This window comes from Leucoraja erinacea, chromosome 13 (genome assembly GCF_028641065.1).
Source record: "Leucoraja erinacea ecotype New England chromosome 13, Leri_hhj_1, whole genome shotgun sequence".
Taxonomy (NCBI): Eukaryota; Metazoa; Chordata; class Chondrichthyes; order Rajiformes; family Rajidae; genus Leucoraja; species Leucoraja erinaceus.
In genome coordinates, this window is record NC_073389.1 from 39,741,592 (window position 1) to 39,768,708 (window position 27,117).

At 44.4% G+C, this 27,117-nt stretch overlaps 2 protein-coding genes across 2 annotated transcripts; one reads left to right on the forward strand and one right to left on the reverse strand.

Moving 5' to 3' along the window:
- Positions 1 to 70: 70 nt before the first annotated feature.
- jagn1a (jagunal homolog 1a) lies at positions 71 to 16,971 on the reverse strand. The gene is made up of 3 exons (XM_055644991.1): positions 16,810 to 16,971; positions 7,221 to 7,331; positions 71 to 2,007 (listed from the first exon to the last, which is right to left on the reverse strand). Exons 2-3 carry the CDS (start codon positions 7,307 to 7,309, stop codon positions 1,545 to 1,547), a joined length of 552 nt encoding a protein of 183 aa, XP_055500966.1. The 5' UTR covers positions 7,310 to 7,331; positions 16,810 to 16,971; the 3' UTR covers positions 71 to 1,544.
- A 9,145-nt stretch (positions 16,972 to 26,116) lies between these two features.
- LOC129702907 (28S ribosomal protein S14, mitochondrial-like) lies at positions 26,117 to 26,860 on the forward strand. Its single transcript, XM_055644993.1, has one exon. The coding sequence runs from the start codon at positions 26,173 to 26,175 to the stop codon at positions 26,575 to 26,577; it is 405 nt and encodes a 134-aa protein (XP_055500968.1). The 5' UTR covers positions 26,117 to 26,172; the 3' UTR covers positions 26,578 to 26,860.
- Positions 26,861 to 27,117: the final 257 nt, after the last annotated feature.

Here is a 27,117-nt window from a genome sequence, read left to right on the forward strand (position 1 = left end):
TTCTTCAGACCACAGCAACCATCTCTACCATTAAATGTTTGCTAAGATGATTCATAAAGCAGCTGAAAAGTAGTGACAATTCGATTTTATTCATGAAGAACAAACACATACCTTATAGGGCTCAACCATGCTTCAGTTTACATTTTGAGGCCATATATATTACATTATATCAGTACTAAAACAAAATCAGGTCTGGTGTAACAATTCAATCATTGCTGTAAATAAAATCTGCAATGGTAAAAATAAGAACAAATGAAATCCATTTGACTAACTTTTGCACATATGACAACTATTCAATTTAGATTAACATATTCATTGGTATAATTTTTCATGTAAGTAAAATATGGTTACTAATGACCCCTGCAGCAATTACAAATTTCTTGCCATTCTCATAAATAGGAAGAAGTTCCTGCCAAAAGGTTACCTTGATTGTAAAACAAGAATTTAATCAAACAATTTGGCGCATGGATTTGATCCCATCTTACTCTTATGTAAACAATTAAAGACTCTCTGAAGCCAGTGTGGAAATGCAAGATGCCTTTGAAGTTCTCTAAAGAATGTCATATATAAACCACAAGATCTGTCTCACTGTAAATAGCATGCTCATGTCCAGCTGACCTAACCTCTACGATACCAGAGCTGATTATAAAGAAATCAAATATTGGTATTGAGACTTAAGAAATCGATTTTAAGAGATGGAAATAAAAAGATTTTAAGACCATGATCATAATTTGTATGTGTGACAACACTTGAGTAGCACTCGAACATATCTATAACTACACAATTATACATCAGGCTAATCATCAACTGCTAAATGAGCTGCAGGTATATCCAAAATGCAGATTCATGAGTTGCAACTTTAAAAGTACATATAAAGTAACTGTCAGAAGTCATTGGTCATGAGAGAAATTAAAACTAATATACTCCATTTATGATTAACTTTAGTAAAAAAAAGATAATTTTGGAATCTTTAAAGAAAACATAGTCGAACTAATCTGCAAGAACTGAAGACAAATTCTGAACTGAACACCATTCAATCCAATTTGGGTAGTAGAATCCCCAGCTCTAATACTTTAGTCCACATGCCACACATCCAGTTTCATCGCAGAAGACTGATGCAGAAATTCATAATCTTGCAGCAATATCATGATATGCAAAATCATCCATTTGCTTTTCGTCTTGAAAATCACAAGTTGATATGTCAAGAGGAAATACAGATGGACAAAAAAAAAATAGACAAGTCATCAGTTCGGTATATTCTGCATTATCTAACTACTGAGTGACAGTACCATGATATTTTCAAAGCTACATCAATCATCAAACTAACAAACACATATTTGAATAACTAATGTGAAATATTGGGAGAATTCTAACTTTACTTGGAAAAGCAAACATTTGGGTATAAAGATAAAATAAAAACACCCTATTCAAGATTATCTTCATGTAACCCCCGTATTATATTTAATGGACTGATTATATTCACCATAGTTCATAAATTAACTCAATCTTCTAATAGTTTTCAAATTGTACTTTGCTTCTGCAGACTATTTCTTCTTCTTTTCCTGTGTGGATGTAAACCAAGAGTCCAGTAGTTTTTTGCTGTAATAAATCTGCCAGCCATGCACTTGCACTGCAATAACCAAGACCAAGTACATGACAGATACAGCAGAAAAGCCAAAGATGAATCGGTAGGCCTTTCCATGCCGGTATAGCTGCTGTGCCATGGGGAACATCTCCATGCTACCATAAATGATCGGGGCAATGGAGAAGAGGCCTGCGCTAATCATAGAAAGCACAAGGTAACTTATATTGTTACGAGGGAACGATACAAAACCAAAGATGGATGGTATAATGCTCAGCAGATATGGGTATTCCCACTGGTATGGCATAGCTATCAGGTCATGTGACACCAACTTCAAATGGCTGACAATAACCTGCAGAGCGAGTAGTGTCCAGATTACTAAATGTGCAATTATCAGCTTCTTGATCTCAGACTTCAGAGTTACACTGTAAAGGAAAAAAAAAACCTAAATTAATATTCATTGTTACATATACACATTTCATACTTAAAAACAAATATCTTTATATCATTTGCAAACAAGATACATTAGAATACAATATCTTCGGAATTTAAAATATAACGGTATCATACTGCCCATGAAATGATAAATAAAGTTTTGGCACCAACCTCCCCATCTTCTCAATGGAATCTCAAAGCAGCCATCTCATGGAGAAAAATGTGCAACAGAAACTAAATCAAAGTATTTTAAGTTAAGTAAATACCTACTTTAAGATGAATTTTATAGTACTTGATTGCATCTTAATATCTTCAATAGACATCCAGTGATATGCAATTTTATTAGCTTATCTTAAAGCGTACAAATTAGCCAGAAAAAGCAGCCTACCAGAGGACTGGGAGAAATTCAGAGTCCAGCAGAGGAGGACAAAAGGCTTAATTAGGAAAGGGAAAATAGATTATGAAAGAAAACTGGCAGGGAACATAAAAACTGACCGCAAAAGTTTTTATAGATATGTGAAGAGGAAAAGATTAGTTAAAACAAATGTAGGCCCCTTGCAGTCAGAAACAGGTGAATTGATCATGGGGAACAAGGACATGGCAGACCAATTGAATAACTACTTTGGTTCTGTCTTCACTAAGGATGACATAAATAATCTGCCAGAAATAGCAAGGGACCTGGGGTTAAATGAGATGGAGGAACTGAGTGAAATCCAGGTTAGCCGGGAAGTGGTGTTAGGTAAATTGAATGGATTAAAGGCCGATAAATCCCCAGGGCCAGATAAGTTGCATCCCAGAGTACTTAAGGAAGTAGCCGCAGAAATAGTGGATGCATTAGTAATAATTTTTGTTTAACTCTTTTGATTCTGGAGTAGTTCCTGAGGATTGGAGGGTAGCTAATGTAACCCCACTTTTTAAAAAGGGAGGGAGAGAGAAAACTGGGAATTACAGACCAGTTAGTCTAACATCGGTGGTGGGGAAAATTCTGGCGTCAGTTATTAAGGATGGGATAGCAGCACATTTGTAAAGTGGTGAAATCATTGGACAAAGTCAGCATGGATTTATGAAAGGTAAATCATGTCTTTCATAAATCCATATGATTTATAGAATTTTTCAAGGATGTAACTAGTACAGTGGATAAGGGAGAACCAGTGGATGTGTTATATCTGGACTTTCAGAAGGCTTTCGACAAGGTCCCACATAAGAGATTAGTACACAAACTTAAGGCACATGGTATTGGGGGTTCAGTATTGATGTGGATAGAGAACTGGCTGGCACAGGACGCAAAGAGTAGGAGTAAACAGGTCCTTTTCGGAATGGCAGGCAGTGACTAGTGGGGTACCGCAAGGCTCAGTGCTGGGACCCCAGCTATTTACAATATATATTAATGATCTGGATGAGGGAATTGAATGCAACATCTCCAAGTTTGCGGATGACACGAAGCTGGGGGGCAGTGTTAGCTATGAGGAGGATGCTAGGAGGCTGCAAGGTGACTTGGATAGGTTGGGTGAGTGGGCAAATGCATGGCAGATGCAGTATAATGTGGATAAATGTGAGGTTATCCACTTTGGTGGCAAAAACAGGAAAGTAGACCATTATCTGAATGGTGGCCTATTAGGAAAAGGGGAGATGCAACGTACACCAGTCATTGAAAGTAGGAATGCAGGTGCAGTAGGCAGTGAAGAAAGCAAATGGTATGTTAGCATTCAGAGCAAAAGGATTTGAGTATAAGAGCAGGGAGGTTCTACTGCAGTTGGTGAGACCACACCTGGAGTATTGCGTACAGTTTTGGTCTCCTAATTTGAGGAAAGACATTCTTGCCATAGAGGGAGTACAGAGAAGGTTCACCAGACTGATTCCTGGGATGGCAGGACTTTCATATGAAGAAAGACTGGATTATCTTGGCATGTACACGCTAGAATTTAGATTGAAGGGGGATCTTATAGAAATTCTTAAGGGGTTGGACAGGCTAGATGCAGGAAGATTATTCCCGATATTGGGGAAGTCCAGAACTAGGGGTCACAGTTTAAGGATAAGAGGGAAGTCTTTTAGGACCAAGATGAGAAAATCAATTTTTACACACAGAGTGGTGAATCTGTGGAATTCTCTGCCACAGAAGGCAGTTGAGGCCAGTTCATTGGCTATATTTAAGAGGGAGTTAGATGTGGCCCTTGTGGCTAAAGGGATCAGGGGGTATGGAGAGAAGGCAGGGATGGGATACTGAGTTGGATGATCAACCATGAACATATCAAATGACGGTGCAGGCTCAAAGGGCCGAATGGCCTACTACTGCACCTATTTTCTATGTTTCTATGTTAACTGCACTGAAAGACTAATCACATTTTTCTTATAAGGTAGAGTGCAGGAGTAAATCAACCAGTCAGGCAACACCTTGGGAGAACATTGATAGGCGACATTTCAGCTCAGAACCCTTCTTCATACCACATCACAATTAGTTTCAACAAGGGTCCCAACCCGGACTTCATACGATAGAACTTTATTTATCCCAGGAAGGAAATTAAAGGCCATGAAACGTGAAAATAAAGTGAGTTGGGAATGTGCAAAGTTTGAGGTGGTGGTGGTGTGGGGGAGGGGGGGGGTGTCAGTGTCGGTCTACCCCACCACAGAAGGGAGAGTTGTAAAGTTTGATAGCTACAGGGAAGAAGGATCTTCTGTGGCATTCTGTCCTGCATTTTGGTGGAACCAGTCTGTTGCTGAAGGTATTCCTCAGATTGATCAGTGGGTCATGGAGTGGGTGAGCTGTATTGTCCAGGATGCTCCGCAGTTTGAGGAGCACTCTTCCCTCTAAGACCACCTACCAAGAATCCAACTCCGCCCCAGGACGGCGCTAGCCTTCCTGATGAGTTTGTTGATCCTATTGGCGTCCACAGCCTTTGCCCTGCTGCCTCAGCACACGGCAACAAAGAAGATGGCACTGGCTACCACCAATTAGTAGAACATCTGCAACATCTGATTGCAGACGTTGAAAGAGCGCAGCTTTCTCAAAAAGTACGGGCTGCTCTGTCCCTTCTTGTACGGGACCTCAGCGTTCCTGGACCAGTCCAGTTTACTGTCCAGGTACACTCCCAGGTATTTATCCTCCCTGGTAAACTGCATATCCACACCATTGATGGAGACAGGGGTGTTCCTTTCCTCCTAAAGTCCACCATTAACTCCTTACTCTTGACGGTGTTGAGCTGTAGGTAATTCAGCCCACACCACTCAACAAAGTCGTTGACTATACCTCTGTATTCAGCTTCCCTCCACTCACTGATGCAGCCCACAATTGCAGAGTCATCTGAAAACCTCTGTAGGTGGCAGGAGGCGGAGTTATATCTGAAGTCCAAGGTGTAGATGGTAAACAGGAAGGGGGAGAGAAGAGGGAAAGGGAAATAGGTGCAGGAGTAGGCCATTCGGCCCTTCGAGCCTGCACTGCCATTCAATATGATCATGGCTGATCATCCAACTCAGTATCCTGCACCTGCCTTCTCTCCATACCCCCTGATCCCTTTAGCCAAAAGGGCCACATCTAACTCCCTCTTAAATATAGCCATGAACTGGCCTCAACTACCTTCTGTGGCAGAGAATTCCAGAGATTCACCACTGTGTGAAAAATGGTTTCCTCATCTCGGTCCTAAAAGATTTCCCCCTTATTCTTAAACTGTGACCCCTTGTTCTGGACTTCCCCAACATCGGAAACAATCTTCCTGCATCTAGTCTGTCCAACCCCTTAAGAATTTTGTAAGAGGGAGATATCTACCAATGTTCTTGAGATCACTGCCCGATCTGCTGAGTTACTCCCGCATGTTGTGTCATTTTTTGTCAACCAGTATCTGTAGTTCCTTGCTTCTTCATTTTTCCTTGTCTGGGGAAGAATGAATGCTTCCACCATGTCCACAGTTTGCCTACCGCAAGAACAGGAGTACGGAGGATGCCATCTCAACGGCACTCCACTCCGCCCTCTCCCACCTCGACAACAGAGACACTTGCGTAAGAATGCTGTTCATCGATTACAGCTCAGCATTCAACACCAATATACCATCAAAACTGATCACCAAACTCGGTAACCTGGGCATCGACCCCTCCCTCTGCAACTGGATACTGGACTTTCTAACCAACAGACCCCAGTCTGTTAGGTTAGACAAGCACACCTCTTCAACCCTCAACCTGAACACCGGCGTTCCACAGGGCTGTGTGCTGAGCCCCCTCCTCTACTCCCTCTTCACCTATGACTGCACACCTGTACATGGTACTAACACCATCATCAAGTATGCAGATGATACAACGGTGATTGGCCTCATCAGCAACAACGATGAGTTGGCCTACATGGAGGAGGTCCAGCACTTAGCAGCATGGTGCGCTGACAACAACCTGGCCCTTAACTCCAAGAAGACCAAGGAGCTCATTCTAGACTTCAGGAAGTCCAGAGGCGGCACGCACACCCCCATCCACATTAACGGGACGGAGGTGGAACGTGTTTCTAGCTTCAGGTTCCTGGGAGTCAACATCTCCGATGACCTCTCTTGGACCCACAATACCTCAACTCTGATCAAGTAGGCTCACCAACGTCTCTTCTTCCTGAGTAGACTGAAGAAGGTCCATCTGTCTCCTCAGATCCTGGTGAACTTCTACCGCTGCACCATCGAGAGCATCCTTACCAACTGCATCACAGTATGGTATGGCAACTGCTCTGTCTCCGACCGGAAGGCATTGCAGAGGGTGGTGAAAATTGCCCAACGCATCACCGGTTCCTCGCTCCCTTGCATTGAGTCTGTCCAAAGCAAGCGTTGTCTGCGGAGCGCGCTCAGCATCGCCAAGGACTGCTCTCACCCCAACCATGGACTGTTTACCCTCCTACCATCCGGGAGGCTCTACAGGTCTCTCCGTTGCCGAACCAGCAGGTCGAGGAACAGCTTCTTCCCGGCGGCTGTCACTCTATTCAACAACGTACCTCGGTGACTGCCAATCACCACCCCCCCCCCCCCCCCCCGGACACTTATTATTATTTATTCAAATCATTTGCTATGTCGCTCTTCCAGGGAGATGCTAAATGCATTTCGTTGTCTCTGTACTGTACACTGACAATTAAAATTGAATCTGAATAAATGATTGTTACTTCCATTTGTTTTTGTAGTTCCAGCATTCACAAAAAAATAATTTTGTTATATTACATCTATTTAAAAGAAGAATTTTAAAAAGTCACCTCATCTGATAGTGTGAAGCTACTTTCTCTCTATGGCGGAAGTCACTACCATCTGTTCCTGTTGCACGAGGACCAGCACGCGATGCCATTGTGAACAAACAACTTTCTCACCTGAGGAAAATTAAAGAAAGATTACAAGATAAAATAATAAAGTAGCCGTTCCTCCATGACCCAACGAGTTGAAATCCAGTTTGGTAGGTGTAGTAACTATTGTTGACTTCAGAAAGGGAATCCTGAAGGATCCATGAACCCGTCTTCATCAATGGGACGGCAGTGGAGCGATGCAAAGGGTCAAGTTTCTGACCTGGCATATCTCTGATGATTTGTCCTAGGCTCAACACGTTGATGCAATTATAGAGAAAGCTCATCAATGCCTCTACTTTCCTGGAAGATTGGAGAGATTCGGTCTGTCTCCAAATTATCAAACTTCTGCAGGTGCCGGTTACCCAACTGGTTGCATCAGTCTGGTTCAGTAACTCAAATGCCCAGGAATAAAGGAGGCTGCAGAAAGTCATGGATATTGCCTGGCCTATTCTGGGCATTGCCCACCCACCATTGGAGGAAGCACTCCCTCAAAAAGGCAGTTAAGATCAAAGACCATGCCACCTTGGCTATGCTCTCATCTTGCTGCTACCATCGGGAAGGTAGAACAGCTTCTTCCCAGCAACCATCAAGCTCTTGAACCACACTGCAGAACCCTAACAACAACAGTAGTGTTCCAGTGAATACGACAATTAAACATTCTTGATAATCGAGTTTCTCATTCACTCCAGCTCAGTAGTCCACTATTTTTATGACTGGGTTAACATGTCTTCTGAGAAGACAGATGATTTATATTAGTTTATCTGCCTTTTCCAATTCCCCAGTATGTTTTTTGCTCCATCAATTTTAGCTGAATTCTATTTTACATATATACAGAACCTCAAGTTAAGTTGTAACAGTTCCTACAATCTTTTATTATGTTTGTTGCCAGTCTTTGCTGATAGGCAATGTTAGGAATCATGAGGGATAGCCAGCTTAGTACATGGGAAATGGTGGCTCACCAATGTGATTGAATTTTTTTGAAAGCTGCCCAAGAAGATTGATGATGGCACTGCTGCAGACCTCAAACGGTAGGCAGTAGGTGCAGGTGTAGGCCATTCGGTCCTTCAAGCCAGCACCGCCATTCAATATAATCATTGCGGATCATCCACAATCAGTACCCCCATTCCTGCCTTCTCCCCATATCCCCTGACTCTGCTATCTTTAACAGCCCTATCTAGCTCTCTTGAAAGCATCCAGAAAACCGGCCTCCACCGCCGCAGATAATTCCACAGACTCACAACTGTGTGAAAAAGTGGTTCCTCATCTCCGTTCTAAATGGCTTACCCCTTATTCTTAAACTGTAGCCCCTGGTTCTGGACTCCCCCAACAACGGGAACATGTTTCCTGCCTCTAACGTGTCCAAACCATTTAATAATCTTATATGTTTCATTAAGATTCCCTCTCATCCTTCTAAATTCCAGAGTATAGAAGCCCAGCTCCTCCATTCTCTCAGCATACGAGTCCTGCCATCCAGGGAATTAACCAATTCCCTCAATATCAAGAATGTCCTTCCTCAAATTTGGAGACCAAAACTGCACACATATTCCAGGTGTAGCCTCACTAGGGCCCTGTACAAATGCAGAAGGACCTTTTTGCTCCTTTACTCAACCCCTCTTGTTATGAAGGCCAACACGCTTTCTTCACTGCCTGCTGTACCTGCATGCTTACTTTCATTGACTGATGAACAAGGACTCCCAGATACCGTTGTACTTCTCCCTTTCCCAACTTGACACCATTTAGATAATAATCTGCCTTCCTGTTTTTGCTACCAAAGTGGATAACCTCACATTTATCCACATTAAACTGCATCTGCTATGAGACTTCTGTGACAGAGTCGGCACTATGGGGTTGCTGAAGCCGGCCCTGGACCGAGCTGAACAGCAGGGGGGGGGGGGGAAGAGATTGGGTTGGGTCATCGGCCGGCGGGTGCTGTGAGAGGTTGGTTGGGCTGTCTGCCAGCCGATGGGTGCTGCGAGGGGTCGGTCGGGCTGTCGGCCAGCCAGTGGGTGCTGTGAGGGGGTCGGTCAGGCTGACGGAGCTAGAGCTATGGGGGTGCTGCTGCAGGCATCCTGGGCAGTGTGCAGGGCAGTGCTGCTCCCCACCATGTTGGCATTCAGTGTAATCGTGGCATCGGGAGGGCTGCTGCTGCTGATCCAGAAGGACATGCTGGCCGAAGTACACACACTGAGCGGCCACACGTACGGAGCCCGCAGCTGGACCCAAAGCAGTTCCAGCTCCAGCCGTGGGCAGCTCTGGAAGGGGGATGAGTTTAGGGTTAGGGATTTTCCTCTCAGTGGAAGATGCCTTAGCCTGCCCCTAGCCTAGCATTGCCCCTGTCCCACTATGGCCTTGACCCCCCCCCCACTCTGCACACTGGCAGTCAGTGCGGTTCAGTAAACTGGGGAACACATCTGCCCTCACCCATTAATTAGGCAGGTTCAGGAGCCAGTGAAACCCAGGACCTCTGCGGCAGTCCCGTATTCAATGTTCCCATATACAGCTATATATTATTGAGCACAAGAGGGCACTGTTACGTTTTCTAATTAGCTTAGCAATTCCTTATCAATGATGTTTTATCTAAATCAGTGCCAAATTTCAAGTAAATGCCAGACATGGGTCACAAGAGTTAAAATCTAGAGTCCTTTTGGCACCTCGGCCAAAAAGGCGAGTGGAGAGACTGTTCCTTTTTCCCCTGGTGTATAGGAGCTGATTAATGACCTTATAGAGGTTTATCAAATCATGAAGGCCATAGAGTAGGTTAATACCCAGCATTTTGCACAGGGTTTGGAAGTCTAGAAGGCATAGGTTTAAGGTGAGGCAGGTAAGATTTAAAAGGGATCTGAGGGGCAATGTCTTCCACAGAGGATGCATGAAATGAGTTGCCAGATTAAGCAGCCGAGACAGACAGATTTAAAGTCATGCAGCGTGGAAACAGGCCCTTCAGCCCAACGCCCATATCGAGCAAGATGCCCCATCTACACTGTCTGCATTTAGCCCATATCCCTTTAAATCCTTCCAATTGCACCTGCCTCAATTACCACCTATGGCAGCTCATTTCATGTACCCACCATCCTGTGTGAAGAAAATTGCCTCAGCTTCCTATTAAATCTTTCCCTTCTCACCTTAAAACACATCCTCCTGTTCTTGATTTTACTAGTCTGGGTAAAAGACTGTGCATTCACCCCATCTATCCCCTCATGATTTTATACACTCTTATAAGATCACCCGTCAGCCTCAATTGCTCCAAGAAATAAAGTCTTAGCCTGCCCAACCTCTCCTTATAGTATTGGACCTCATGTCCTGGTTACATCCTCGTAAATCTGTTCTGCACTCTTTCCAGCTAAATGACATTGTTCCGATGGCAGGGTGGCCAAAACTGAACATAATACTCCAAATGTGGCCTCACCAACATCTTGTACAAAAGTAACACAACATACCAAATTCTCTCCTCAATGAATGCCTTCTTGAGCACCCCACATACCTGTAATGCCACTTTCGGAGAACTATGTACCTGCACTCCTAGATCCCTCTGCTCTACAACACTCCCATGGCCCTTCCTTTCACTGTGACGGTCCTGCCCTTGTTTGACATCCAAAAATGCAATAACTCGCACATATCTGCATTAAACTCCATTAACCATTCCCCTGTCTATTTGCCCAGTTGATCAAGATCCTGCTGTAAATTTTGATAATCTTCTTCACTATCTGTGATGCCACAAACTTTAGTGTCATTTGCTAACTTAATCATGCCTTCTACACTCACCCAAATTACTGATATAAATTACAAGCAGCAATGGGCCTAGCACTGATCCCTGAGGAACATCACTAGTCACAGGCCCCCAGTCTGTAAAACAATCTTCCACCTTCACCCTCTGCTTCCTTTCCATGAGGCCAATTCTTTATCCAGTCAACTAGCTCTCCCAAGATACCATCCAATCTAACCTTCCCGAGCAGCCTACACACAGAACCATATTAAATGCAAAGACATTTATTTAGGTCCTCAGCCAGAAGGATCGCAACCAGAAACTTTGCCCATTCCTTCTCTTCAGAGATGCTGCTTATCCCGCTGAGTTACTCCAACATTTTGTGTCTATCTTCATTGTGGACCAACATCTGCGGTTCCTTCCTACACTTATGCACATGGATAGGAAAGGTTTGGAGGGATATGGTCCAGGAACAACCAAATGGGAATAGCTTAATTAAGCAACTTAGTCACCAGGAGCGAGTTGGACTGACAGGCCCGTTTCCATTCTGTATAGCTTTAAGACTCTAGATTTAAACTAGACTGACAAGGGGGCAAGACATAGTCGCAGTGTATCAGATGAGAAAGATGAAGCAAATATAGAGGCTAAAGCAAGCAAATTCAGTTTGCTGACAAGTACAGAGGCAGGGAGCGTGGAAAGCCTGAAAAGCTACATTGCATTTACATTAATGCAATAAGCCTGACAGGCAAGGCAGATAAATGCAGAGCATGGAACAGCACACGGGACTATGTTATTATAAATATTACAGAAAGAGATGCTTGCCCCCGGAAGCTCCATATTGCAGGATGCTAATGCTTCATGTGTGACAGAGGTAGAGGTAAGAGAGATGGGGTAGTTGCTCTATTGATTGGTGAAAACAACATGGCAATACCTAGAGAGGATATCCTGGGCCAAGCATCTAGTGAGGCCAAACGAATCGTACATAGAAATTTTAAAAGGGATGGAGTGGGAAAAAAAACTAATCGCATTGATAGGATTATACTAAAGCACCCACCCCCAACTTTGTTAATGAACATTAGAGTGTACATGTAGGGAATCCTCAGATAAATGTAGAATAGGCAGGAATAGGTGACTTTACCTTCCCTAAGGTAGACACAAAATGCTGGAGTAACTCAGCAGGGCAGCAGCATCTCTGGAGAAGGAATAGGTGATGTTTCAGGTCGAGACCCTTCTTCAGACTCAATTTCACAAATTTACCTTCCCTTAAATTGACTGGGATTGCCTTAGTACAAAGGGACTAAATGAGACAGAATCTGTTAACTGTTTCCAATAACATTTTTTGAAGCAATGTGCTTACTAGTGAAGAGGGTACACTCAACTTCCTCTTTTGAAATGAGGTTGGTCAAGTAGTCAATATGTCAGTGGGGGAGCACTTTGGGGCCAGTAACCATAATTCAAGATAACACGAAAAAAGATAGAATTGGTCCTCTGGTTACAGTCCTAAATTGAGGAACAGTTAATTCAGTTGGCATCAGACAGGGATTCTTAATAAGTCGACTGTGAGACACTTTGCATGTACAGGGGTCTATTAAAAGTGAGAAAGGTAAAATTCAGAGCCAGCACATTCCCATTAGATTGAAGAGCAAAACTGGCAAGATTAGGGAACCCTGTTGACTAGGGATATTTAGGGTCCAGTAAAGAGAAAGGAGTCAGTTGTGAAGTATTGGCAGTTGAGATTAAGTGAGAGTACAAGCAATTGAAACAGTATACTTAGAAATTTTAGATTGACAATAGGTGCAGGAGTAGGCCAATCGGGCCAGCACCGCCATTCAATGTGATCATGGCGGATCATCCCCAATCAGTACCCCGTTCCCGTCTTCTCCCCATATCCCCTGACTCTGCTATCTTAAAGAGCCCCATCTAGCTCTCTCTTGAAAGTATCCAGAGAACCGGCCTCCACTGCCCTCTGAGGCAGAGAATTCCTCAGACTCACCACTCTGTGTGAAAAAGTGCTTCCTAGTCTCCGTTCTAAATCGCTTACTCCTTATTCTTAAACTGTGGCCCCTGGTTCTGGATACCCCCAACATCGGGAACACGTTTCCTGCCTCTAGCGTGTCCAAACCCTTAACAATCTTATATGTTTCAATAAGATTCCCTCTCATCCTTCTAAACTCCAGAGTGTACAAGCCCAGCCGCTTCATTCTCTCAGCATATTCCCACCATCCTGGGAATTAACCTTGTAAACCTGCGCTACACTCCCTCAATAGCAAGAATGTCCTTCCTCAAATTAGGGGACCAAAACTGCACACAATATTCCAGGTGTGGTCTCACTAGGGCCCTGTACAACTGCAGAAGGTCCTCTTTGCTCCTATATTGAACTCCTCTTGTTATAAAGTCCAACATGCATGCAATTTGCTTTCTTCACTGCCTGCTGTACCTGCATGCTTACTTTCATAGACTGATGAACAAGGACCCCCAGATTCCGTTGTACTTCCCCTTTTCCCAACTTGACGCCATTTAGATAATTTGCCTTCCTGTTTTTGATACCAAAGTGGATAACCTCACATTTATCCACATTGAACTTAATCTGCCATGCATCTGCCCACACCCCCAACCTGTCCAAGTTACCCTGCATTCTCATAGCATCCTCCTCACAGTTCATACTGCCACCCAGCTTTGTGTCATCTGCAAATTTGCTAATGTTACTTTGAATCCCTTCATCCAAATCATTGATGGATATTGTAAATAGCTGCGGTCCCAGCACCGAGCCTTGCGGTACCCCACTAGTCACTGCCTGCCATTCTGAAATGGACCCGTTAATCCCTACTCTTTGTTTCCTGTCTGCTAACCAATTTTCTATCCATATCAGCACTCTAGCCGCAATACCATGTGCCCTAATTCCAGGTACACTACATCCACTGGCTCTCCCTTGTCCATTTTCCTAGTTACATCCTCAAAAAACTCCAGAAGATTAGTCAAGCATGATTTCCCTTTGTAAATCCATGCTGGCTCGATCCTGTTACTGCTGGCCTATAATTCCCTGTTTTCTCTCTCCCGCCTTTTTTTAAAAAGTGGGATAACATTAGCTACCCTCCAATCCACAGGAACTGACCCCGAGTCTACAGAACATTGGAAAATTATCACCAATGCATCAACGATTTCTAGAGCCAAGTACCTTGGGATGCAGACCATCAGGCCCTGGGGATTTATCATCCTTCAGTCTCATCAGTCTACCCGATACCATTTCCTGCCTAATGTGGATTTTCATCAGTTACTCTGTCACCCCAAATCCTCTGGCCACTACTATATCAGGAAGATTGTTTGTATCCTCCTTAGTGAAGACAGATCCCAAAGTACCTGTTTGACTTGGAATTGTGTAAAAAGGAACTGCAAATGCGAGTTTACACCAAAGATACACACAAAATGCTGGAGTAACTCAGCAGGTCAGGCAGTGTCTCTGGAGAAAAAGAATAGGTGACGTTTCGGGACGAGATCCTTCATCAGACAGTCAAGGAGGGTGAAACTAGAGGGATGGGAAGGTACTGCAGAGCCTGCATCAATGACTCAGGAAAGATGGAGCCCAGAATGGTCACAAAATATTTCACAAATTTTATTATTTTGAAGTGATGACCAAGAGAATTGATAAGGCAGGGCAATGGGTATTATCTATGTGGCAAGCTGGTCTGGAAGGTTAGAATGCATGGGAACCATTTGGATCCAAGATTGGCTAAAACTGGAGGAAAGGTGTCTGAGAGGAGATCTTAAGAGGGTTATAAATTTGTGAGGGACATAGATGGGGTAGATATGATTCCCGTGGCAGGAGTGACCACTGGCTTCACGCCTTTCACTTTGCTTTATTGAGATCCTGGTTTCAGATTGAATCAAATAATTTATAATCAACTCACATTCTATCCTCAAGATAATTAAAACCTTCTTAAGTACCAGAACATCAATTAATATAGCATAACTCAATTTGACTCCCAATCCTACCACACTCCCTCAAGGTAATGAATGCCTCAAACTCCTTACCTTCTACCCCCCCCCCCCCCCCCCCCCCCTCCTCCTTGTCCTGGTGCTCCAGCTGACACATTGAGGTACACCAATGCCTACTGTCTCAAGGGACCAGGGAGTTCAGTATGTGTCCAACAACTCTTTGCAATTTCTACAGATGCTCTCTAGAAAGCATACTATAAGGTTGCATCCAGGCTTGGTTTGGGATGAGCTCTGCCAAAGACCACAAGAAATTGTAAAGAGTGTGACTGTAGCCCTGATAAGCATACATACCAGATTCCTCAACATCAACTCCATACACACTTCACACTGCCTTGGGAAAGCCACCGATATAATCAAGGGGCACAACATGCTGGAGTAACTCAGCAGGTTAGACAGCATCTTTAGGTCAACAGAGAAGAAAGTTGGAAAAGGGGAGAGGCAAGACAAAGCCTCTGGTAATAGGTGGACAGAGACAAGGAGGGTTTTGATAGACAGATAATTGGAATAAAGGCCAGAGATAAGAGGTGAAAGATTTGAGGAGCTGCAGATTACTCCTATGTCACGCTTTCTGCTGCCTCTCCCATTTTCCAGCTTTCTTCTCCTCCCCCATCATTCTGAAGCGTCTCATCCTGAAACATCATCTATCCATGTTCTGCAGAGATGCTGCCAACCCTGTTGAGTTAATCCAGCATTTATATCCTTGTGTATATTAACCAGCATCTGCAGTTCTTTGTTTCAACATTATCAAGAGCTTTTTTCAACCCATTCATTCAATCTTTGCCCTCTTCCATCAATCAGAAGACACAAAAGATTGAAAACACATGCCATTCGACTGGAACAGCTTCATCCCCTCTGTTATCAGTATTTCCATATTTTATGGGATAGTCCCACTCTCCATTGTGGACACTGGACTTTTGCTCAAACTGTAATACTACGATAGTCTAAAACTATATTATGCACTCTGGTATTTTTCTCTTTGCACTACCTGTTATACATGTGTATGGTTTGATTGTACTCCTGTATAGTATGATCTGATTTAATTGAGTAACACGCAAACAAAAGGTTTTAATTGCAGAGACAAGATACTACAAGAAGTCTGAAGAAGGGTTTCGGCCCGAAACGTTGCCTATTTCCTTCGCTCCATAGATGCTGCTGCACCCGCTGAGTTTCTCCAGCTTTTTTGTGTACCTTCGATTTTCCAGCATCTGCAGTTCCTTCTTGCTTTACAAAAAAGCGCAATTTGCTGGAATAACTCAGGGGATCAGGCAGCATCTCTGGAGAACATGTTATTTCAGGCCAGGACTCTTCTTTAGACTTTTTCTCTGCACCTCGATGCAGATGATAGTAATAATTTAATACGAATCTAGAACCACCATTCATTTATATCACCACCCTACGCAAAATCGTCCCTCCCACCCCGAGCCCCAAAACCTAACCAGGTCACCCGAGTTTTTAATCATCCCTCTCCGCCACCACCTTATTCCAAACGCCCAGCCCCTCCAGCTTTCATCTACAACCATTCCAGAGGCCAAGTCTACCCCAACTCTAGATTACACCGTGGCCCCTTGGCCTCTGCTAACCCTCCGCCTGCTGCCCTGTCCACCCATGGTCCTGCCCTCAACCCTTCGTCCATCCAGTCTGAGCTACCGTTTTTGACTATCCCGCGGCTCCTCTGCAGATTGCGCCAGGTGGCCGTGTTTCATGGCAAAAAGGCGATGGGCTGATGCAAACAAAGCAATGTAGGAAGCGGAAGCCCGCAGGCTGAAAAAGCCGGGCCAGCTCGACATGGCTGCGGCAAAGTTCACTCACCCAGACACCGGCCGCAACAGTGCTGCACCAGCCGACTGACTCAGCGTGCGTCTTCCACACTGCGCCCGCCGCGCTCCCGTTGCTCCGTCCGTTGTACCCGCCCTTGCTTCGCCGCGCGCCCGTCCGTTGTTCCCGCCCTCGCTGCGCCGCGAGCCCGTCCGTTGTTCCCGCCCTAGCTGCGGCGCGCGCCCGTCTGTTGTTCCCGCCCTAGCTGCGGCGCGCGCCCGTCCGTTGTTCCCGCCCTTGCTTCGCCGCGCGCCCGTCCGTTGTTCCCGCCCTCGCTGCGCCGCGAGCCCGTCCGTTGTTCCCGCCCTAGCTGCGGCGCGCGCCCGTCCATTCTACCCAAATATACTAAAGCCGCGCGCCCGTCCGTTGTTCCCGCCCTCACTGTTTAGCCCAATGATACTAGAGGAGCAAGTTAGGCCACACCTCCGAAAACCAATGGACTGACGTGTAGTACGTAACGGAACGTCACGGCCGCCATTTGTAAATGCAAAACGCGACTTCCGGTACGCTTCCCGCTGTGTAATCCGTTCTATCATCTTTGGTGTAATCAGAAAATATCTTAAGTCTTTGGTAATCAGTGTTTGATATAGCTCATCTATCACATCACATACTTTAGTTAATTTTATTGTAAATGTTTTCCCCCATTTCCCTCCCCAGCCCCCTCCTTTGCTTAGTTTATCCTTGCATTGTATTGTGCAGTTTCCCTTCTATTGCTTGAACACACACTGCACAAAATTAAATTTAACATATTTATATGAATGTGTGTTTGTGTGCGAGAGGCAAGTTAGAGATAAATAAAGTTCATTCTCATGGATCAGAAGCAACTTTGATTTAAAGCATCACTTACTTTCTTTATCTTATATGTCAGATGATGTACGTAAACCATAAAGGCAATTATATATATAATTATATACATAAATATATGCATATATATATATGTATATATACATATATACACACATACATATATACACATACATACATATATATATGCATACCTACATGTACATACATATATATACACACATATATATATATATACTAGACCAAGTGCAGTAGGGAACTCCCCCAACGCAGCCGTTCCCTACCCGTAGCCCCCACGGGAGACGTGGTCCTCCAACTGAAGATTCAAGCACTCAGCAGTGCGGCTGTTTTTAAATGGCGTCTTTGTGGCGAGATGTGGGCGCCAGCAACCGTTATGGTCGCTGGCCAGCAGGAGGCGACAAAATTAGTGTGGGTAGTGGGGGGGGGTGGGGAAGAAGGATTTTATTAAAAATGTGCACATAAACACGACGACATTTAATCAGGAGTGGATACTTGGAATGAAAGGTGAAATCTCTACCGAAATGGAAAAATTCTTGGCGTTTGTGGGTCTGGTGTTGGCCTAGCAACGAATCAAAGGCTGGAACCCACAGGCTGGCAACCACAAGTCAGGCTGAAACACAGCCAGCCAGCAGCCACAGAGTTTTAATATTATATAGATAGATATAGATACACACAATAGACTAAGTGGGACCCGTAGGGTCCCAGCGTCACACAGGAGGGCTAGTCACCCAACACAATATTCCACCTCGCCACCAATTCCAATATTGCTGGCCAGTGGGGGGGGGGGGGGGGGGCTTTGTTGCGCTAGTTTGTACTATTTGTTATTTGTTGATCACACAAACCCTCCACCTTACACAGACACTTACACACAGACTCACACACACACGCACACACATACAGTGGCTTGCAAACGTTTTCATACCCCTTGAACTTTTCCACATTTTGTCAGGTTTCAACCACAAACATAAATGTATTTTATTGGGATTTTATGTGATAGACCAACATAAAGTGGTGCATGATTTTTTTGTGAAGTGGAAGGAAAATGATACATGGTTTTCAAATTTTTTAACAAATAAAAAACTGAAAAGTGTGGCGTGCAAAAGTATTCAGCCCCCCTGAGTCAATACTTTGTAGAACCACCTTTCACTGCAATTACAGCTGCAAGTCTTTTGGGGTATGTCTCTACCAGCTTTGCACATCTAGAGACTGATTTTTTTGCCCATTCTTCTTTGCAAAATAGCTCAAGCTCAGTCAGATTGGATGGAGAGCATTTGTGAACAGCAATTTTCAAGTCTTGCCAGAGATTCGCAATTGGATTTAGGTCTGGACTTTGACTGGGCCATTCTAACACATGAATATGCTTTGATCTAAACCATTCCATTGTAGCTCTGGCTGTATGTTTAAGGTTGTTGTCCTGCTGGAAGGTGAACCTCCGCCCAGTCTCAAGTCTAACAGGTTTTCTTCCAAGATTGCCCTGTATTTGGCTCCATCCATCTTCCCATCAACTCTGACCAGCTTCCTTGTCCCTGCTGAAGAAAAGCATCCCCACAGCATGATGCTGTCACCACCATGTTTCACAATGGGGATGGTGTGTTCAGGGTGATGTGCAGTTAGTTTTCCGCCACACATAGCGTTTTGCATTTAGGCCAAAAATTTCAATTTTGGTCTCATCTGACCAGAGCACCTTCCTCCACATGTTTGCTGTGTCCCCCACATGGCTTGTGGCAAACTGCAAACGAGACTTCTTATGGCTTTTTTTCGACAATGGCTTTCTTCTTGCCACTCTTCCATAAAGGCCCGATTTGTGGAGTGCACGACTAATAGTTGTCCTGTGGACAGACTCTCCCACCTGAGCTGTGGATCTCTGCAGCTCCTCCAGAGTTACCATGGGCCTCTTGGCTGCTTCTCTGATCAATGCTCTCCTTGCCCGGCCTGTCAGTTTAGGTGGATAGCCATGTCTTGGTAGGTTTGCAGTTGTGCCATACTCTTTCAGATGATGGATTGAACAGTGCTCCGTGAGATGTTCAAAGCTTGGGATATTTTTTTATAACCTAACCCTGCTGTGAACTTCTCCACAACTTTATCCCTGACCTGTCTGGTGTGTTCCTTGGGCTTCATGATGCTGCTTGTTCACTAATGTTCTCTAACAAACCTCTGAGGTCTTCACAGAACAGCTGTATTTATACTGAGATTAGATTACACACAAGTGGACTCTATTTACTAATTAGGTGACTTCTGAGGCAATTGGTTGCACTGGATTTTATTTAGGGGTATCCGAGTAAAGGGGGCTGAATACTTTTACACGCCACACTTTTCAGTTTTTTATTTGTAAAATAATTTGAAAACCATGTATCATTTTCCTTCCACTTCACAATTATGTGCCACTTTGTGTTGGTCTATCACATAAAATCCCAATAAAATACATTTACGTTTGTGGTTGTAACGTGACAAAATGTGGAAAAGTTCAAGGGGTATGAATACTTTTGCAAGCCACTGTACACAGACACACACACACAGACACACACACACAGACTCATTCACACCCACACAGACACACACAGAGTCTCATTCACACAAACACACAGACACATTCACACCCACACACACAGACTCATTCACACACACAGACTCATTCACATACACACACACACACACAGACTCATTCACAAACACACACACACACAGACTTATTCACACACACACACAGAGACTCATTCACACACACACACACACACACACACACACACACACACACACACACACACACACACACACACACACACACACACACACACACACACACACACACACACACACACACACACAATACTAAAAGACCAAGTAACTTCAGAACGTGTTGAATATACAGTGTGTAAAACAAATGTTTAAAGCCTCCTGTAGTGAAGCAAAAAAGTGCTTTAATTAACATCCAACAAACACACTCACCATAGCCAGATGCGTGACCCTCTCGCTTCCACTGTCTGGCAGAGACTGAGTGAGCCACGACACATCCGGGTTTTATAATCCCTCCCCCCTGCCGCCAGCGGGGGCAGCAGAGAGAATGGCAATTATTTTAAAACATTAATATCTCTCTGATTTTTCAAAAATAGGAAAGATCCTCCAGTTCGGAGGGGGACTCTGAGCAAGGTGGCCAAAAATGACGGTCGTAAGTGGCAGCGTTCTCTCAGAAATCACATTACAGTAAGTCAAAAGCGGTCAAGATCTTACTTTTAGTAATATATAGATATATATATACACACATATATATACGTATACACACAAACATATATACATACATATATACACATACATATACATGCATATGTACACATACATACATATATATATACATATACATATGATCATTTTCCAATGTTCAATAGATTCAGGATCAATTTCTGTGGATTGGAGGATAGCTAATGTTATCCCACTTTTCAAGAAAGGAGCGAGGGAGAAAACGGGGAATTAGAGACTTCGGTGGTGGGAAAGATGCTGGAGTCAATTATTAAAGATGTAATAATGGGGCATTTGGATAGCAGTAAAAGGATTAGTCTAAGTCAGCATGGATTTATGAAAGGAAAATTATGCTTGACTAATCTTCTGGAATTTTTTGCCACTAGGCTCAGTGTTGGGCCACAACTGTTTACCATATATATTAATGATTTGGAAGAGGGAATTAGGAGCAAAACTAGTGCATACATACCTACATATTTAAATTCAGCCAATAAGTTGCTCGAATAACATGGGGAGCTTCTTGCTTTTTTTGAGACATGGATCTTTAAAATGTGAATGTCTCATAACGACACAATTGTAGGTCAGCAGTAGTTTGCACCAACCCCCACAATTTCAAATAACTCTAAATTGAACTTCATAAACAAGGAAAACACTTTTTATTTACATCATTTTGTGCGCGACATATACAGGGTTGCAGTGTTTTGCATATCAGCTAATCAATAAAAGTTATGTCAAATTCAACGTATTTCAAACAAAGGACAACATTTCCAACTTATATACAATAACTAGACTTGTGGGACCCGTTGGGTACCAGCATCACACGGGAGGGCTGGTCACCCAACGCAATATTCCACCTCTCCACCAATTCCAATATTGCTTGCCAGTGGGGGGGGCTTCTGTTGCACTAGTATGGGTGTTGTGGGCCGAAGGGACTGGTTTCCAGAGGGCTAGTATTGACATTGTGGGTCGAATGGATTCTTGGGCTGGCAGCTCAGTCACTGAGTCCAGGCAGCTCAGTCACTGAGGCCTGGCAGTACAGTCACAGACCTGGCAGTACAGTCACTCAGACCTGGCAGGCTGGCAGCTGAGAAACTGCCAGAAATTCTGCTCAAATCAGGTGACAGAGAAGGGGGAGATGGATTATTGGGCTGGCAGTTCAGTCACTTACGGCTGGTGGCTGGCAGTTGTCACTTACGGCTGGTGGGCTGGCAGTTCACTTACTCACAGCCCGTGGGCTGGCAGTTCAGTCACTGACGGCTGGTGGGCTGGCAGTGCATTCACTGACCGCTGGTGGGCTGGCAGTGCAGTCACTCACGCCTGGTATGCTGGCAGTTCACTCAGTCACCCCTGCTCCCTTCACCCTCCCACTCTACTCCTTGCCATTACCCTCCCCCCACGCATTCAGTCAATCTCCCCACAACCTCCCCCCATGCACTCTTAGTGGCTCTCCCTCAGAGCATCCATTCCTGCCCATTAGGTTCCCATTAGGCTCCCATTGTGATGAAGAACACGTAGGCATGAAAAGTGGAAAAAGGATTTATTAATGTGATTGACTTAAAATATAAGAACAATTTAAATGTCAAAGATGAGAATTATTAATTTATTTCTTATTGTGTCTCTTGTTCATGCTCACTGCGTCTTTATGTCTCTTAATGTTATCTGAAATTACAGAAAATATCATTTGGGATTAACTAATAAGAAAAAAATGATTATAACTGCAAGCCTGCAGAATGGATGATGTATTACTTAAGTGCAATTGTTTTCAGTTGTGTGGAGAGACCTGTATATTGAAGATGCTTTTTGCCTCTAATATGTCAATTTACCTTAAATGTAGAAGGGCTTATTAAAATCTTCTTACAAAGACCATTAAGTATTTTCTTTCTATCCTCTTTTGGACCTAAGGCATAGCAGGGCTGCCAACTCTCACGCAGATGGAAGGGAGGGATAGAGGGAAGGGAGGGAAGGGAGAGAGAGAGGGGGAGGGAGGGAGGGAGGGAAGGGGGGAGGGAGGGAGGGAGGGAGGGAGGGAGGGGGGAGGGAGGGAGGGAGGGAGGGAGGGAGGGAGGGGGGGGAGGGAGGGAGGAGGACCAATCAGCTGATCTCAAGATATTTTAAACACTCATAACCTTTTTATTTTTCACCAATTGGAAAAATCCTCAGGGCTGCCTCAGTGCAGGAGTACTGTGAGTAAGATGGCCAAAACTCATAGCGATATATGGTAGCGTTTTTTCTAAAATCAATATACAGCACAGAGAGGAAGTGGTCAAGATGAGACTTTTAGTTATATAGATATAGCTTAGATCTGTTTGGCACTTATTCTAGGTAAACTAGACTGTAGACGAACTCCAGACACGCTATGTGATCCAAAATCATCTTTAATCAGCACTTAAACTTTAACAGCATGAAGGATGGTTAGATGTCAGAACATGCCAACTGCTGCTTGAACTGAGTAGTGCCAGAAGCAAGTGTTAATATAAACGTTATAGCGGGGTGTGGTTAGTGATGCTAACTATGTGTGATTGGTTAACATGCATAATCAATCTACATAGACCATGAAACTGCAAAAGCCATAATACATAATGCAACCTTGGTAGTGCAAAGTTCATCTTCATTTGGTGCTGAGGCAGGGTTGTGGTTAGGTTGCTCTGGGTAGTTCTAGAGCCCGGTGATCAATGGGAGGAAGCCATTCTTGAACCTGGGGATAATGGTTCTCAGACGCCTGTATCCTCTTTCCAATGATAGCTAGAAGTGTGCTCAGGGTGGTGTGAGCTTTTGATATTAGCTGCCTTCTTGAAAGCAGTGCTTCCCGTTGATCCCTTCAGTGATTAAGAAGTCATTAATCATAATAGTGGCAAACGCAATAACTTTCTGCAGCTTCATTTAGTACCAAACCTGCCTGTCCTGCAACCAGTCAGATTCATCTCCATCATGCACTTGTAGAAGTTCAATGGAATATTTGGTGACATGCCAAATTTCCAAAAATCTTTGAGGAACTAGGGGAATTGGTAAAGTTTCTTTGCGATTCATCAATGTGCTGGCCCCTGAACAGATGATTAGTTCCTGTTGTCCAAGTTCTTTAATGTGGCTTTAAAACAATGAAAATATCCATCTTTTTTATAACTCATTATAATTGCAAAAAGTGAGGAAACAAGTTTGTTCATTGTTTTCCAGTTTCATTCAAGTTTTGAGCATTTGCAATTTTTTTTATCTTAAGGTTCTGATTAAGGAGAAATCTAACCATTTGCATGCTTTGTTTTTACTGATTGAAGATATCCTGTAGGGGGCACTGCTAGAATGGTTTTCCAAAGATGGCAAATTCTGTAGAAAACCTTTGAGAAAAGATTATAAAAGGTAACCACCTCATTTTGCTGTAAAGAAGATAGCTGTTCACCATTCCTAGCTATGCAGATCTATTATTGGCATAGTCTAGTATTGGTATATTATTGTCACATGTATCACGATACAGCAAAATAAATTGCTTGCATGTCAAATCATATTATACTCGAGTACAATCAAGCCATATACAAGTATCTGGACTACACTTCTTCTCACCCTGCTTCCTGCAAAGACTCTATCCCCTACTCCCAATTCTTCCGTCTACGCCGCACCTGCGCCCAAGATGAGATGTTCCATACTAGAACATCCGAGATGTCCTCTTTCTTTAGGGAATGATGAGGCCCACATTCGTGTCACCTCGGTCCCCCTCCTCCCCAGTCGCAACAGAGATAGACCCCCTAGTCCTTCCTCCCCATCAGCTGTCGCATACAACACATAATCCTCCGAAACTTCTGCCACCTCCAACGGGATCCCACCACAGCCACATTTTCCAATTTCCACCCCTTTCCGCCTTCCGCAGCGACTGTTCCCTCCGCAATTCCCTGGTTAACTCATCCCTTCTCACCCAAATCGCCCCCTCCCCAGGTATCTTTCCCTGCAACTGCAGAAGATGCAGAAGACTCTGTCCAGGGACCCCGACAGTCCTTTCAGGTTAGGCAGAGGTTCACTTGCACCTCCTCCAACTTCATCTACTATATCCATTGTTCAAGATGTGGACTCTTATACATCGGCGAGACCAAACACAGACTGGGCGATTGTTTTGCAGAACATCTTCGCTCAGCCTGCCTGAACCAACCTGATCTCCCGGTTGCTGGACACTTTAATTCTCCTTCGAACAGCTTCGAACATCAACTAATTATAGCTGGTATAGTCTGTCCACTTTTAATTGTTCTTGTGTATTGCCCACCAAAAATGCATAAGGACTTTATCACACAATTTGCAGATCTTATCGCTAGCTTGTTGCCCAAATTTGACCGGGTCCTGATTCTTGGTGATTTTAACATTCATGTCTGCTGTCCTACTAAGCCTCTTGTGAACCTAGTTGAGTCCTTAAATCTGACTCTACTTACCAATGGACCCACGCACAAGCTTGGTCATGCACTCGACCTGGTGCTATCGTCTGGTCTCCCAATTTGTAATATAGAAATTATTGATGTTTGTCTGTCAGATCATAGCGCAATTATATTTGATGCATCTCTCCCTTTCTCTCCCTCAAAATCCCATCTCCCTGTTCACTACCATTCCATAAACTTTTCAACTGCCATTAAGTTCTCTGAGGCTCTCATAGCTGCTCCCGACATCTGCACCATCGAGGTGTCTCCCCTCCATCTCAGCACTGATGACCTAATTTCTTTATTCAATAACACTTGCTCTTCCATCCTGGATTCTGTTGCTCCTCTTAAAATGAAAAAGCCTAAGCCTAAAGGTTGCCCTTGGCTCAATGACACTACCAGAGCCCTAAGAAGAGAGTGCAGAAAATCAGAACAGAAGTGTAGATGACATGTGCATGTACCTTTAATATAGTGACCTCACCACTACTAACCACTCCCCATATCAGAAGTATAATTGCAACCTCCCCACCCATTGATCCCTCTCTAGCTCCGGTGACAGACCACGTACAGCTAGGGCAGCAACGGTTATGTGATATCAATAAAAAAGTAGTAAAGACACAGTGTGTTCATGACTCCTCTTTACATGGTGTCACAATCGTGCCTCCGCGCCTCCTGTTTGTCGGTTTTTATTTACGTTTGACCCAGTTCCCTATCCCTTGTTCTATCTCCCGTGCCATGGCTACCTCTTGCCTCAAGCCCGATGTGCTTGTCTTCGACTCGGACATTGCCCATCGGTGGGGTGTCTTTAGACGCGATTTCCAGCACTACGTAACGATCGCCCATCCTGCTGCCACCGCTGAAACGCGGGCTTCTCTGCTCTCTGGAGCGGGGACGCGCAGCGGACGCGGACATGGCGGCGGCGTGGAGCCGAGCTCTAGGCCTCATCCACAGCACCGGGCGCCAGTTGTTGGCATTGATTTCCGGAGGAAACACGGGACCGGTTCGGAATTACTATGTGGATTGGCGAATGCTGAGGGATGTGAAAAGGAGGAAGATGGCTTTTGACTTTGCAGATGAGAGGCGGCGACTCAATGCAATTCGGAAAAATACTATCTTACCAAAGGAACTGCAGGAGGTTGCCGACCAGGAGATTGCAGCTCTGCCAAGGGACAGCTGTCCCGTCCGGCTCCATAATCGCTGCGTCCTCACCTCGCGTCCGCGAGGGGTCAAGCGCAGATGGCGCCTCAGCCAGATCATGTTCCGTCACCTCGCTGACCACAACCAGATGTCCGGGATCCAGCGCGCCATGTGGTAGGTGCCACTGGGTTGGCAGGGTTTGGCTCGAGCAGCCTGCCCGTGGGACCTCAGCAATGGGCACCTGATCACTGGAGCCACCGTAACTGCATTGACTGTTTCTGGAGCTGGAGAGTGGGCTGCGAGCTGAATTACTGCCATAACATGCAGCGGCAAGTGCATCTCAAGAATACTTCCCAGGCTCTACAGTGTTTGGAGTTTCATATTGTTATAAAATATGTTGTTTTAAAAAATGCCTTTCTTGATGGAATATGAGCAATGCATCTTCGGAACATCTCCCACGACACTGCCTTGGGCTCACTAGCCCTTTGAACCTCTGAGAAACAATCTCCTCAAATACCAGGAAGCAGTAAAGTCTGCGAGAACACAATATTTTTCCGACCTTATTTCCAAAAACCCCCATAACTCCAAGGTCCTATTTCGTACCATTACCTCTGTCATATGTCCTGCCCCCAGTACCAGCTTAACTGGGTCCCCTGCTAAGTGCGAAGAATTTACTACATTTTTCACCAGCAAAGTTAAGAACATCAGAATGAATATT